At 41.4% G+C, this 16500-nt stretch overlaps 1 protein-coding gene across 4 annotated transcripts in view; it reads left to right on the top strand.

Moving 5' to 3' along the window:
• The first annotated feature begins 5279 nt into the window (after nt 1-5279).
• LOC111970466 (cytosolic 10-formyltetrahydrofolate dehydrogenase) overlaps nt 5280-16500 on the top strand; it is a 39148-nt gene continuing 27927 nt past the window's right edge. Inside the window, exons 1-7 of one of the 4 annotated variants that reach the window (XM_023997222.2) lie at nt 5280-5416; nt 6819-6961; nt 9243-9477; nt 9844-10009; nt 10235-10336; nt 10660-10749; nt 11760-11897. In XM_023997222.2, coding sequence (XP_023852990.1) covers nt 6832-6961; nt 9243-9477; nt 9844-10009; nt 10235-10336; nt 10660-10749; nt 11760-11897 — 861 coding nt within the window. In that variant the 5' untranslated portion in view covers nt 5280-5416; nt 6819-6831. Of the gene's footprint in view, nt 5423-6815; nt 6962-9242; nt 9478-9843; nt 10010-10234; nt 10337-10659; nt 10750-11759; nt 11898-16500 lie in introns of all 4 variants that reach the window. The other 3 variants (XM_023997221.2, XM_023997220.2, XM_023997219.2) reach the window with 3 other exon arrangements.

The following is a 16500-nucleotide window of genomic DNA, read 5'->3' as shown; positions in this document are numbered from 1 at the left end:
GCCTCTCCCTAATGTCAATATGCCTTGTTTACTGCTGTTTCGGTTAGTTATTATTGTTTTATTTCACTGTAGAGCCTCAGGTCCCACTCAACATGCCTTAGATAGCTCTTTTGTCCAACCCCCCACACATGCGGAGACCTCACCTGGCTTAACTGGTACCTCCAGAGACACAACCTCTCTCATCGTCACTCAATGCCTAGGTTTACCTTCACTGTACTCACATCCTACCATACCCTTGTCTGTCTTTACATTATGCCCTGAATCTATTCTACCAAGCCCAGAAATCGGCTCCTTTTATTCTCTGTTCCCAACGCACTAGACGACCAGTTCTTATAGCCTTTAGCTTTACCCTTATCCTACTCCTCCTCTGTTCCTCTGGTGATGTAGAGGTTAACCCAGGCCCTGTAGCCGCCAGCACCACACCTATTCCCCAGGCACTCTCATTTGTTGACTTCTGTAAACGTAAAAGCCTTGGTTTCATGCATGTTAATCTTAGACGTAGGGTCTATTTTCCTGAATTTCCACCTGACTGACGTGCCCAAAGTAAACTGCCTGTTACTCAGGCCCAGAAGCCAGGATATGCATATAATTGGTAGCATTGAATAGAAAACACTTTGAAGTTTCTGTCTGAGACTATAACACAATTGATATGGTAGGTGAAATTCCAAAGAAAAATCAACCGGAATTCTTTTTTTTGAGCTCCCAGGCTCTTATAATGAAGAGGACGCACGCTTACTAATTTTACTTTTCTATTGAACCTACTTCTTTCCGTATGAAATATTGTAGTTTATTTCTTAAGGACGCCTATCCCTAAGAAGTTTTTAACATCAGAAGCCTCCTCCCTAAGTTTGTTTTATTCACTGCTTTAGCACACTCCGCCAACCCTGATGTCCTAGCCGTGTCTGAATACTGGCTCAGGAAGGCCACCAAAAATTCAGAGATTTCCATCCCCGACTACAACATTTTCCGACAAGGTAGAACTGCCAAAGGGGACGGAGTTGCAATCTACTGCAGAGATAGCCTGCAGAGTTCTGTCACACTATCCAGATCTGTGCCCAAATAGTTCGAGCTTCTACTTTTAAAAATCCACTTTTCCAGACTAGTCACTCACTGTTGCCGCTTGTTATAGACCCCCCTCAGCCCCCAGCTGTGCCCTGGACACCATACAGTATGTGAATTGATTGACCCGCATCTATCTTCAGAGTTCGTACTGTTAGGTGACCTAAACTAGGATATGCTTAACACCCCGGCTGTCCTACAATCTAAGCTAGATGCCCTCAATCTCACACAAATTATCAAGGAACCTACCAGGTACAACCCTAAATCTGTAAACATGGGCACCCTCATAGATATCATCCTGACCAACTTGCCCTCTAAATACACCTCTGCTGTCTTCAACTAGGATCTCAGCGATCACTGCCTCATTGCCTGCATCCGTAATGGGTCCGTGGTCAAACTACCAGCCCTCATCCACTGTCAAAGGCTCCCAAAAAAACTTCAGCGAGCAAGCCTTTTTAAATCGACCTGGCCCGGGTATCCTGGAAGATTATTGACCTCATCCCGTCAGTAGAGGATGCCTSGTTGTTCTTTAAAAGTGCTTTCATCACCATCTTAAATAAGCATGGCCCGTTCAAAAAATGTAGAACTAAGAACAGATATAGCCCTTGGTTCACTCCAGACTTGACTGCCCTTAACCAGCACAAAAACATCCTGTGGCGTACTGCATTAGCATCGAACAGCCCCCGAGATATGTCACTTTTCAGGGAAGTCAGGAACCAATATACACAGTCAGTTAGGAAAGCTAAGGCTAGCTTTTTCAAACATAAATTTGCATCCTGTAGCACTGTAAAGTCCATGGAGAAAAAGAGCACCTCCTCCCAGCTGCCCACTGCACTGAGGCTAGGAAACACTGTCACCACCGATAAATCTACAATAATCGAGAATTTCAATAAGCATTTTTCTACGGCTGGCCATGCTTTCCACCTGGCTATCCCTTCCCCGGCCAACAGCTCTGCACCCCCCACAGCAACTTGCCCAAGCCCCCCCTGCTTCTCCTTCACCCAAATCCAGATAGCTGATGTTCTGAAAGAGCTACAAAATCTGGATCCCTACAAATCAGCTGTGTTAGAAAATCTGGACCCTCTCTTTCTAAAATTATCTGCCGAAATTGTTGCAACCCCTATTACTAGCCTGTTCAACCTCTCTTTTGTATCGTCTGAGATCCTCAAAGATTTGAAAGCTGCCACGGTCATCCCCCTCTTCAAAGGGGGAGACACTCTAGACCCAAACTGTTATAGACCTATAGACCTATATCCATCCTGCCCTACCTTTCTAAAGTCTTCGAAAGCCAAGTTAACAAAACAGATCAACAGTCATTTCGAATCGCACCATACCTTCTCCACTTCTCCACCTCAGCCGCACTCAAGGTCCTAAAAGATATCATAACCGCCATCGATAAAAGACAGTACTGTGCCGCCCTCTTCATCGACCTGGCCAAGGCTTTCGACTCTGTCAATCACTGCATTCTTATCAGCAGACTCAATAGTCTTGGTTTCTCAAATGACTGCCTCGCCTGGTTCACCAACTATTTCTCAGATAGAGTTCAGTGTGTCAAATTGTCAAATCGGAGGGCTTGTTGTCCGGACCTCTGGCAGTCTCTATGGGGGTGCCACATGGTTCAATTCTCAGGCCGACTCTTTTCTCTGTATATATCAATGATGTCGCTCTTGATGCTGGTGATTCTCTGATCCACCTTTACGCAGATGACACCCTTCTGTATACTTCTGGCCCCTCTTCAGACACTGTGTTAACTAACCTCCAGACGAGCTTCAACGCCATACAACTCTCCTTCCGTGACCTCTAACTGCTCTTAAATGCAAGCAAAACTAAATGCATGCTCTTTAACCGATTGCTGCCCACACCCGCCCGTCCAACTAGCARCACTACTCTGGACGGTTCTGACATAGGTATTTGTAGTTGTCCACATATTCTAGGTGTCTGGTTAGACTGTAAACTCTCCTTCCAGACTCACAAAGCTCCATATACTACCCACCACTGCAACCTGTATGCTCTCGTTGTCTGGCCCTCGCTACATATTCGTCGCCAAACCCACTGGCTCCAGGTCATCTATAAGTCTATGCTAGGTAAAGCTCCACCTTATCTCAGCTCACTGGTCACCATAGCAATACCCACCCATAGCACACACTCCAGCAGGTATATTTGACTGGTCATCCCCAAATCCAACAACTCATTTGGCCGCCTTTCCTTCCAGTTCTCTGCTGCCAATGACTGGAACGAATTGCAAAAATCACTGAAGCTGGAGACTAATTTCTCCCTCTCTAACTTTAAGCATCAGCTGTCAGAGCAGCTTACCGATCACTGTACCTGTACACAGCCCATCTGTAAATAGCACACCCAACTACCTCATCCCCATATTGTTATTTACTTATTTTTTTTGCTATTTTGCACCCCAGTATCTCTACTTGCACATCATCATCTGCACATCTATCAATCCAGTGTTAATGCTAAATTGTAATTATTTCGCCACTATGGCCTATTTATTGCCTTACCTKCCTAATCTTACTACATTTGCACACACTGTACATAGATTTTTCTTTTGTGTTATTGACTATACATTTGTTTATCCCATGTGTAACTCTGTGTTGTTGTTTTTATCGCACTGCTTTGCTTTATCTTGGCCAGGTCGCAGTTGTAAATGAGAACTTGTTCTCAACTGGCCTACCTGGTTAATTAAATAAATGTGAAATATATATATTTTTTAATATCTGGGGAAAGTCTAAAACAATTTCTAGAGTGTTGAACATTTCCAAGAACCCAGTGGTCTCCTTCATTGGGAAATTAAAAAAAATATGTAACTACCCAGACTCTGCCTAGAGCTGGTCATCTGACCAAACAGGTAAGAAGTACCTTGGTCAGGGAGGTGACCAAAAACCTAATAACCACTCTGTTTCTTGGCTAAGATGGAAGAACTTGCCAGAAGGACACCAGTCTCTACAGCACTTCACCAATCTGGGCTTTATGTGAGAGATTACCAATTTATGCAGGTAATCCAGGTAATTCCAAAGGGTTCACATACTTTTTCTTTCCACTGTATATCACCACCACTGTCTGCTGTGCTGGTCTGATGCAGTCAGGTGACTCCATTCCTATCACTCATTAACCCTAATGATAACGGGTTACTAGTGTAAACTGGCTCTAACTAAACTGGGTTACAATCAGACGCTGTGTGTGACGCAAGCACTATGGCCTGAGGTTTTCAACATTTGCGAGAAAAAGGATACAGTTGAGTCACAGTGACTGTCCCTTGTATTTTAGTGACCCTGCTCTGATGGCTAGCACACAACGAACTGTGGGAAATGCCAATACTATTAGTAGAGTTGTAATGTCCTAACTTAACCTGTGTGGTTGCTACAATACTAACATTGGTACAACTATGCCCCAATCACCTGAGCTATTATCATAATTTTTCATTAATTAATGGCGGTAGCACAAACCTGCAATTTGTGTGAACCTTGAATAACTTCCTGCGAAGGTCAATACAGTTAATTGACCAATATGATGACAATTATTAAAGATACACTATGCAAAAATCGCTCCACTATTTCCTGGTTGCAAAAATTCTAATAGTTTGCCTAATTTCAGTTTGTGACAAAACAAGCAGTCATTGTGGAGGGAATCATTGTACCATCTAAACTACTTTGAAATATATTTTCTATACGCCAAAATATTGTATTTTCAGCTGTTTGAATCTGGTGTACAAAACTAAAAGTAAAAGACACAAAAACTAAACTTAAGAACGGAAGCATATTGTAGAAATAGAACACATAGAACAGATCTACRCTTTCTTAGACTTGCTTTCAATGATAATGAAATATCTATAACTCACATTTCTATGTGAATTTGGTTGGGGCGCCCCAAAAGTTACATGTTGTAGCTTTAACTTTATTGACATTTGCAGGAGTTTATGGTAAATGGGAGTGGTAAACTAAGCTATAACCTACTGACCATTGCTGTCCTATCTTTCTGTCTCTATAACAACCTGTTTTATGGTATAGATATGAACCAATGAGGAAATTATCACATTTTAGAGACTGTCATAAACTACTGTCATAAACTATACCACACACACTTCTCAACTGGTCTGGGAAAAGTATGATTCCATATTAAGTTCTACTGAAAGAAATACCATACACTGATTAAGTTTACGACCTCCCCTTGCGGCTAGACCGCCCTATCATATCCCACGATTTCAACTGTTGTGTAATTCCTAATGGCTGTTACAGTCGCTCACATGCAGCAACCAGCCTTCTGACATTCTCGGCCCGAAATAAAGAGCAACGGTGTCCACACGATCCCTCTCTGCACGCCAGTAGGGGAGACTTTTGCCAGCATTAACGTAAGGGTAATGATCATTTTTAATATTCAACTGCATATTTCTATGTGTTGAGATTTGCTATCTCGAGATTGCACAGTGCACAATGTTCTAGAATTTGACGTTTGGTTCTGGGTCGCGCGCCTAGCTTTACGTACTTGACATCGTTGTGTTTATACATTACTTTATAAAGGTTTGCAATGTTGCCAACCTGCAAGGTAGCTTGCTCACACTGTAATAAACTCATATGACGCTGTCAAAAAAGTTCTCACTTTGTGGTGTAGCAACTTTCATTTGTGTTTTCTATCGGAGAGTTTACTGCAAAAGTCAAACTTCACTGTGCATCATCAAAAATAAATTCAAAGATTTTTTTATGCACATTTTTCATTGTCGGGAAGATATATTTAGGCTTTTTGCACATAGAAGTCTAGTGTACTGTAGAGCTACGTCGATTCTATTGGTCAATCCTCCATAGGCAGGGATCTGCTCTGCAACGTGATTGGTTGGAATAAGTGCGACCCCAGTTATAAAATATGGAGAAAAAATACCCTTTTTGAGTGAAAGTCATTGGGCGTGTTCCAGCGGGTCACTTTTGCCTAGCCGGTGACCATCGTTGGACACTGCCTTTCAAAGTGTGTTGCATTATTGGGAAGAAAAAAATTATCTGATTTGCATCTATTTTGTCGACTGTATGAACTTTACAAAAATCGTGTGTTCACAGGTCATGAAGTTTTGATTGCAGTCGACTGCAAGTTTCTGCAGTTGCTATTCACCAACTTTCTCCTGCAACCATGGCCTGCATTGTGGGAGGCTCTAATAATTAGGMTTTTTTGTTTGACCCATGCAAACGTGATAAAAGACATGACTGAAACAAGAACCAACTTTGTCACAATTTGTGTATACAGATGCAGTAGATATACATATACATTAATGTGATGAGTCTTTCTCTCACTAATTGATTGTACAATGTACACACATATATGTTCAGTTTGTGAGTGTGATATGGGGGTTGGAGACATTATAAAGAACAGCTTGTATAAATAATGGCAACACTGCCATATTGATCTGAGCCTTGCTGTTGGAAAACCACATCAGTGTCTGACTTTCGGCTGTCGCAGTTGAACCTCTAACGAATTGAATCCTCGACATTCGTCTACAGTCGGTTGCTTGAGCCTTACCATTCAAACGCGCCCACTGTCAACCACTTTTCATGACCTTATCTAACAAATGGATCTGATATTTGCTGATCTATTTGCCTGATTTTACACAAATGAAAATGGAAAACTTCTGGATAACATAAATATAATCTGGTTATATTGAAATTGATCATATTCAAATGCTTCTGTTATAAATCTCGAGAAGTGCTTGAAGAAAGTAAAATGCTCTTTTGCTGTTTTTCTGTGGTGTTTCCTTTTTCTGCCAGTAGTTTGTGATCGCTCATGATGAGGATAGCTGTGATTGGTCAGAGTGTTTTTGGCCTGGAGGTGTACAAGGAGTTGAGGAAGGAGGGCCACACCATCGTTGGAGTGTTCACTATACCTGACAAGGATGGCAAAGCTGACCCTCTAGGTGAGCAGGCATGACAYCACCTTTTTTCCTCAGCAAAAACAAGACCCTCTGTCTCTACACTGCTATAATGCAAAATTCATTTGCATATGAAACACAAAAGAGAGATATTCTCATAGTGGTGGGAGTCTTACTTTTTTACTTGGATATCAAGAACCCGCTCAAAGCCTTTGGATAAACAGTATGCATATTGAATTTTCTACCCTTTTCAGGTTTTGTCCTCACACCAGAGTACATAAAGTAAACCAAAGACTACACAGAGAACACATATTGTGAGGGCAAACATAATATAATCTTTTTAATGTCAAGTGAAGTTTGAACTCTCACATTATCAGTCAAAGAACAGTCCTGTCCCAAACTATAAGAGAAAATCAATGGATTCTTCTTAAAATGTTGAAAGGAAACAAGGTCCTGTTGTTCACCCCAGACCAAAGTAGACATTAGATACATTCAACTCGGCACACACTGGTTGAATCAACGTTGTTTCCACGTAATTTTAATGAAATTACGTTGAACCAACGTGGAAGAGACATTGTGCCCAGTGGGATCACACCAATTCTTTCCCCCATGTCCTCTGTCCTCAATGCATTTTCTTAATCAAAATAAACAAGTATAAACATACAGTCTGCCCATGGTAATTACCATTTACATTGGCTCTATTGAAAATATTGATGCCCTGTTTGAATACATTAAATACGTGTCCCTTGATGTAGCCTGATCTGACATGATTGACTTTGTGAACTCTATTCAGTGGCACACTTACTTTTCCCTAACCAACCTGAACCAGAACCTGGGCTTGAGGAGATGATGAATATGACGGGATCTCCTCTGACACCTAGGATCCATCAATTCAAAGTCCTATTAAGCAGCTCTGCAAACATTATAATGTCAAAATATGGAGTTTCGCAGAGCAACTCTAGTCATTACTGCCATTACGCATGGTATGTACTTCCAAAAAAAAGTCTAAATAAAATAAATTATATTTCGGGATACTGTATTGCTGCTGGATAAGTCGACCTGTGCATGGCAGTAATGAGTGATTTTATTGGAGGTGGGCATGCACACTTGGTTAAAAATAATAGATCATTGTTATTTAGATCTTTTTTGGAAGTACATACTGTGTGCAACGCCAGTAAGGACGACAGTTGCTTACAAAGAACTTACAAAGGGCCAAGGACAAAGGGTAATTCCATGGTAACGGAATTACGCTGTGACTCCGATTTTTCACTTTAAACAAAAAAAGTTTAACAAACCATACAACTCTATGCAAAATGACTACTTTGAACAATTTGCACAGTAAAAAAAAGATAATTAAGGTAAAAAATCTTCTGTTACCAAACTTTGTATCTGCACAGTTCTTCCTGTAAATGTGTTTTTGTAAAATGTTCTGTGGAAATTGTTAAAACTAGTACTTATGCATAGAGTTGTATTGTTTGGTAAATGTTGAAACAAATGTTTTTTTTTGTTTGGTATACATTTTAAAGTGAAAAATATATGTCTTGGCGTAATTCCGTTTCCATGAAATTGCCCCAAACAGCCCAGTACATCACTGGAGGTACATCACTGGGGCTGAGTTCCCTGCCATCCAGGACCTCTACATCAGGCGGTGTGAAATCAGTAAAGACTCCAACCACCCAAGCCAAGGAGTGTTCTCACTGCTTCCGCATGGCAAGTGGTACCGGTGCATCAAGTCTGACACCAACAGGCTCCTGAACAGCTTCTATCCCCAAGCCATAAGACTGTTAAATAGCTAACAAAATAGCTACACAGACTTTCTGAGTTGGCCCTTATATTTATATGCTCTATCCACACTCACAGGAATACACACTCACGCACACTGACACTCCAATACACACATAACATGTACACACATTTATACTGACTCTACACACACACACTCACATACAATCTTCATTTACACTGCTACTACTCTGTTTATCATACATCCAGATGCCTAGTCACCTTACCCCTATACATATCTATATCTATCACTCCAGTATCCCTGCACATTGTAAATATGCTACTGGAACTGATCRTGTATATAGCTTCTTACTTTCCTGTGAATTTTTGTTCTACCTTGTTATTTTTTTGTACTACATTGACATTGATCACTGCACTGTTGGTTTTAGAGCTTGCAAGAAAGGCATTTCACATTTGATATTAACTTGAAATCATAGAATTACTATAATGGTTGGGCAAGCCCCTTAGACCATGGCAATTTGACTTGAATTACATACGGTATGGGAGAAACATCACTCCTGTCTTCTCCCCTCTACACCTACAGGGGCGGAGGCTGAGAAGGATGGCGTGAACGTCTTCAAGTTCCCACGCTGGCGCCTGAAGGGGAAAGGCATCCCGGAGGTGGTGCAGGTCTACAAGGCCACGGGGGCCGAGCTCAACGTCATGCCCTTCTGCTCCCAATTCATCCCCATGGAGGTCATCGACCACCCGGCCCACGGTTCCATCATCTACCACCCCTCCCTGCTGCCCCGACACAGGGGGGCCTCCGCCATCAACTGGTGAGTCGGTGGCTGCTTGGACAAACGGATGGATGTTGGTTGGGTGGATGGACAAACGGATGGATGTTGGTTGGGTGGTGTTTTTGGGACACTAGTGGGTTGGTTGGTTGGTGTTTTGGTTAGTTGATTTTTTGATCTTGTTTCCACAGCAGGCAAAATGTTTGTAATTTGTTTGTTTATCTGATTGATTATTGATGGCTTAGTTTGTTGGTTGACTGATTGTTTGGTTGGTTGATTTACACATGGTTAAAACATAAAGCTGCTGATTGGACAAAAGCGGTGAGAGGCTTGCATGGGTAAACTAAAAAACGTCAGTAGCTTGAGTATGTTAGGCCTACTTTACCCTCTCCATGGGTTTGACAACAGGACCTTGATCCACGGGGACAAGAAAGGTGGGTTCACAGTGTTCTGGGCGGATGACGGACTGGACACTGGACCAATCCTGCTGCAAAGGGAGTGTGATGTGGAGCCTGAGGACACTGTCAACACCATCTACAAGAGGTTCCTCTTCCCTGAGGGAGTGAAAGGCACAGTAAGTCAAAGAGATACAACAAGGCCACACTTCAGTACTCTGAGGAATGCAGAGTTTTCTCTGTCTGTCACATAGGGCTAGCCAAATCAACAAATATTGTTTGAAGCAGAGTTTCATGTATGCAAAAAGAAAGTGCAGTATAGTACAACAACACATGGAGGGTGAGACCCATTCCGTACTGTTGGGAATCTTTGAGCATGTTTGTCAAGTTTACCTGGTTCACAGGTGGATGCAGTGAGGCTGATCGCAGCAGGGAATGCTCCAAAGATCGTCCAGCCAGAGGAGGGAGCCACCTATGAGGGGATTCAGAAGAAAGACAATGCCAAGGTAGGCCAAGACCCTAACTAAATTCTCTACACACACTGCTCCTGCCATCTTGCTTCTAACCACAAGATCAGTAGACCGCTCAAGCACTCCTGTAACACTATGTTTGAGATTACATATTACATAGGACCACATATTACATACTGAGATTACATATTACATAGGACCACATATTACATACTGAGATTACATATTACATAGGACCACATATTACATACTGAGATTACATATTACATAGGACCACATATTTCCTATTGTTTGTTTCAGATATGCATGTCTATGTTGATTTCAGGTAATTAGTTATTATGATTTGTGTTTTTCTGTAGATTGACTGGAACCAGTCTGCACAGGCCCTACACAACTGGATCAGAGGAAATGACAAAGTGCCTGGAGCCTGGGCAGAGGTTGATGGACAGGTAAGAATATAGTTGTTTACTGAGCGTATTGTTTGTTGGTTCGGTAATGCCACTGTCAGCCAGCCAGCCAAAAGAACATGCTGAGAAGGATTATCACCACAGCAAGCAAGGTACTTGAAGTCAAACAGACAGGCTCGATGAGATCTTCAAGGTCAGGGCCCTCAGCAAGGCTCACAAAATAATTTTAGACCCAAGCTACCCCCTGTACCTGGACTTTGAACTATTCCCCTCTGGGTGCAGGTATAGGGCACCCCCCTGCAGTAAAAACAGCACTAAACAATCATTATTACCAAATGTGATATCCCTTTGGCCCCCAGGCAGGTAGCCTGGCGGTTAGGAGCGTTGGGCCAGTATCCGAAAAGTTGCTTGATCGAATCTCCGAGCTGACAAGGTAAAATCTGTAGTTCTGCCCCTGAGCAAGGCAGTTAACCCACAGTTCCTCGGGCGCCGATGATGTGGATGTCGATTAAGGCAGTTCCCCGCACCTCTCTGATTCAGAGGGGTTGGGTTAAATGAAGACACATTTCAGTTGTACAACTGACTAGGTTTCCCCCTTTCCTTTCCTAAATAGCTCAAGCTAATGTCCCTATCCATTCACTGAGACCACTATCCATTCACTGAGACCAGCAGGCTGGGCTTCTTACTGTATCTACTGTGTATACATGTCATGAATGTGTATTGTCCTTTAATTAAACAGCATTTTGAAACAAGTACGTGATACGGCAACACATTTCCCCCAAGGGGACAATAAAGACAGTAAAGTACATGCAGAGCCTGTGGTCTAACTGTAATGCTCCTGCCCCCCCCGCAGAGACCGGTGTTCAAATCCCTGTGTCCACCCTTCCTGTTTCTAACTGTCTAATAAAATGTGAATAATATAGCCGTGTTCTCACCTGTTCAGTCACATCGGTGCAGATGAGGTATAGGAGAAAAGGAAAGGAGGCCAGTCTAGACTATTGAGCTCCACCCAAAGGCTGATTCCATTGTGGTCTCTCCTGTCTCTCCTCTAGAAGGTGACGTTCTACGGTTCTTCTCTGCTAGACAGTGGTGCCACTGCTATTGGGCAGCCCCTGGAGATCCCTGGTGCCAGTCAACCCGGTCTGGTCGCTAAGGCGGGCCTGATGCTGTTTGGCAACGACGGCAAAACGGTAGGTCGCTTAATGTTACACAAACATCATTTAAAGATTATAATTATATTACTACCACTACCAGGGATTCTTGATTTGTTTTTAAAGCCTAATTTCATATCACAATTTCATAAGACCACAGCTTTTCCTTTGGTTGTAAGCTTTGGATGAAGAAACATTTGTTTCTAACTTTTGGACTATAAACATAGGTGTATGTAGCATCCCTGCATGCAAACATGCTATACTACCTGGCCTTCAGGTCAGGGCTTTTATGGCACAGTTTGTAGTATTTGTATGTGTATTTATTATGGATCCCCATTAGCTGCTGCTTTTCTTGGGGTCCAGCAAAATTAAGGCAGTTTATGCAATTTTAAAACATTACAATACATTCAGATTTCACAACACACTGTGTGCCCTCAGGCCCCTACTCCACCACTACCACATATATACAGTACTAAATCCATGTGTATGTATAGTGCGTATGTTATCATATGTGTGTGTGTATGCATGTGTCTGTGCAAATGTTTGTGATGCTTCACAGACCCAGTTCCATAAGGTGTTTTTTTTTAAGCTGTTTTTTAAATCTAATTTTACTGCTTGCGTCAGTTACTTGATGTGGAATAGAGTTCCATGTAGTCATGGCTCTATGTAGTACGGTGTGCCTCCCCTAGTCTGTTCTGGACTTGGGGACTGTGAAGAGACCTCTTGTGTCATGTCTTGTGGGGTATGTATGGGTTTCTGAGCTTTGCACCAGTAGTTCAAACAGACAGCTCGTGCATTCAACATGTCAATACTTCTCATAAATAAAAGTAGTGATGAAGTCAATCTCTCCTCTACTTTCAGCCAGGAGAGATTGACAAATGCTTTTTATTCATTTAGCTCTCTGTGTGCATCCAAGGGCCAGCCGTGGTGCCCTGTTCTGAGACAATTGCAATTTTCCTAAGTCCTTTTTTGTGGCACCTGACCACACAACTGAACAGTAGTCAAGGTGTGACAAAACTAGGGCCTGTAGAACCTGCCTTGTTGATAGTGTTGTTAAGAAGGCAGAGCTTCGCTTTATTATAGACAGACTTCTCCCCATCAGAGCTACTACTGCATCAATATGTTCTGACCATGACAGTTTACAATCTCGTGTTACTCCAAGCAGTTTAGTCATCTAAACTTGCTTGATTTACATATTATTTATTACAAGATTTAGTTGAGGTTTAGGGTTTAGTGAGTGTTATGTTCCAAATACAATGCTTTTAGTTTTAGAAATATTTTGGGCTAACTTATTCCTTGCCAGACACTCTGAAACTAACTGCAGCTCTATGTTGTGTGTTGCAGTCATTTCAGTCATCATTGTAGTAGTTGACGTGTATAGTGTTGAGTCATCCGCATACATAGAAACTCTGGCTTTACTCAAAGTCAGTGGTATGTCGTTAGTAAAAATGGAAAAAAGCAAGGGGCCTAAACAGCTACCCTGGGGAATTCCTGATTCTAACTGGATTATATTTGATAGGATTCCATTAAAYAACACATTCTGTGTTCTGTTAGACAAGTAACTCTTTATCCCCATTATAGCAGGGGGTGTAAAGCCATAACACATATGTTTTTCCAGCAGTAGACTATGATCAATAATGTCAAAAGCTGCACTGAAGTCTAACAAGACAACCCCCACAATCATTTTATCATCAATTTCTCTCAGCCAATCATCAGTCATTTGTGTAAGTGCTGTGCTGGTTGAGTGTCCTTCCCTATAAGCATGCTGAAATTCTGTTGTCAATTTGTTTACTGTAAAATAGCATTGTATCTGATCAAACACATTTTTTCCCAGAAGTTCCCTCCAGGCCTGAGGGCACACGCTTTCTAGTAGGCTTAAATTGAAGATGTGGCAAATAGGAGTGGCAATATCGTCTGCTATTATCCTCAGTAATTTTCCATCCAGATTGTCAGACCCTGTTGGCTTGTCATTGTTGATAGACAACAATACTTTCCCCCCCTCTTCCACACTGACTTTACGGAAATCAAAAGTACAATTCTTGTCTTTCATAATTTGGTCCTATATACTTGGATGTGTAGTGTCAGCGTTTGTTGCTGGCATGTCATCCCTAAGTTTGCTTATCTTGCCAATGAAAAAGTAATTAAAAGTATTTTGCAATATCAGTGGGCTTTGTGATGAATGAGCCATCTGAATCAATAAATGAAGGAGCCGAGTTGGCTTTTCCCCCCAAAATTTAAGGTGCCCCAAAGCTTTTTACTGTCATTCTTTATATAATTTCTGTTTCATAGTGTAGTTTATTTTTCTTTAGTTTAGTCACATGATTTCTTAATTTGCAGTACGTTTGCCAATCAGTTGGGCTGCCAGACTTAATTGCCATACCTTTTGCCTCATCCCTCTCAACCATACAATTTTTCAATTCCTCATCAATCCAAGGGGATTTAACAGTTTTTACAGTTATTTTATTAATGGGTGCGTGCTTATTAGTAACTGGAATAAGTAGTTTCATAAATGCGTCAAGTGCAGCGTCTGGTTGCTCCTCATTACACACCACAGACCAGCAAATATTATTTACATCATCAACATATGAATCACTACAAAACTTATTGTAGGACCTCTTATACACTATATTAGGCCCAGCATTTGGAACTTTGGTGTTCATAGATATGGCTATTATATTGTGATCACTACATCCTATGGATTTGGATACTGCTTTAAAGCAAATATCTGCAGCGTTAGTAAAAATGTGATCAACACATGTTGATGATTTCATTCCTGTGCTGTTTGTAACTACCCTGGTAGGTTGACTGACAACCTGATCCAGGTTGCAGACACTGGTTACAGTTTGACGTTTTTTCCTGAGTGGGCAGCTTGATAATTGCCAGTCAATATTTAAATCACCCAGAAAATATACTTCTCTATTGATATCACATACATTATCAAGCATTTCACACATATTATCCAGATACTGACTGTTAGCACTTGGTGGTCTATAGCAGCTTCCCACAATAATTCGCTTTAGGTGAGGCAGGTGAACCTGTAGCCATATTATTTCAACAGTATTTAACATTAGATTGTCTCTAAGCTTTACAGGAATGTGGTTCTGAATAAAGACCGCAACACTGCCTCCGTTGGCATTTCTGTCTTTTCGGTAGATGTTATAACCATGTATTGCTAGCACTATCATCAAAGCTATTATCTAAGTGAGTTTCAGAGACAGAATATGAATGTTATCTGTTAGAAGCAAGTTATTGACTTCATGGACCTTGTTTCTTAGGCTACATATGTTAATATGGGCTATTTTTAGCACTTTTCTGGGTTGCTTGATTGTTTTTAATGCTTTACTGGGAAGCATATCAGAGGTAGACTTACTGATGTTATTTACATTGGAGCTGATAGTGCAGGGTGAGCTGCATAATGTGGTGATCATACCCTGCCATCTCATGGTGACTGGCTGTTCCACCTTATTAGCAGGGGAAATAACTGGTCTGTTAGTACTGTCCTTTTCTTTTGTCAGAGCTGGGCCAATGACCTTTGGCCTGCGCTGAAAAGCTCTTTGTGTGGTGTTATGTAATATGTAGCAGAGAGAGAGGGTAGACCGAGACTCTTCCCTTTTTGTTTATTTCACTTGCTTTGGCAATGTAAAAATATGTTTCCCATGCCAATAAAGCTCCTTGAATTTTAATTGAGAGAAAGAGGATGGGGGGGTTTTGAGTGAGAGAGTGTGTTAGAGACTGACTGAACGAAAGAGAGAGTTGAGAGGCAGCCCAGTGTTAATGAATCATAGGGAGACTAATGTGTTTAGTAGCTCCATTGTCTTACCTCTTTTCAGTCAGCTCTATGGGCTGAATGCCATGGAATTTCCAGGAAGATGAATTAGTTCCGGGGACTTCTCCTCAATCGTCTCTAAATTTGTTTGTTCCCCACGATCTCACATTACTTTAGGGGAAATAGTATAAGGACATACTGTACGTGTTTTACAGGTTTATACATTCTGAATATATTTTTATGCCCATATTTGTTGTCATGTTATGCTATTGGGTTGTAAATACGCATACAGGGTATATGTGCAAGAAGTAATGTATCCAAGCCCAGAATGAGTCCTGCAATAAAGTGTTTTATTTGAGCAATCTGGGTTGACCATAGACTGTATAGGATATGACCCGAGTCTACTGCACAGTCTCGGTCTCGATATGACCCAGGCTTTTCTGGCCTCTACTGGTCATAAATTGTAATACAAGTGGAGCTAAATAAAATTGTTGGTGATCTCCTGCCCACATACAAACTCCATGTGTCTCATTGTGAAGACAGGGAGAGTCTACCTGGGTTGTGTTCATTAGGTACAACAAATTGAAGAAAATGTATAAATTTCTAATTTCTGTTTTACATTGCGAAAGGTTTTCCATCCCGTGCCCCTGGAGTTTTAACAGTGCTCAAAATCAGCCTGCAATAGTTAGGACTTTGACTTTGCAATTAGGACTTTATAAAAGTGAATTGATACAGTTACCCTGCATGCATGTTTGAAAAACAAAGCACACTTTCAGTGAACAAATTGGTTTTAATAATTAATAGGTGTACACAAACTTAATTCCCTTCAATAATAGTCAATATTTTCGTAACAAAGTTCTCAATTTGAGAACTTAC

This window comes from Salvelinus sp. IW2-2015, linkage group LG11, assembly GCF_002910315.2.
Source record: "Salvelinus sp. IW2-2015 linkage group LG11, ASM291031v2, whole genome shotgun sequence".
Classification (NCBI taxonomy): domain Eukaryota; kingdom Metazoa; phylum Chordata; class Actinopteri; order Salmoniformes; family Salmonidae; genus Salvelinus; species Salvelinus sp. IW2-2015.
Note: the sequence above shows the minus strand (reverse complement) of the source record. Positions and strands in the feature narration are given on the sequence as shown.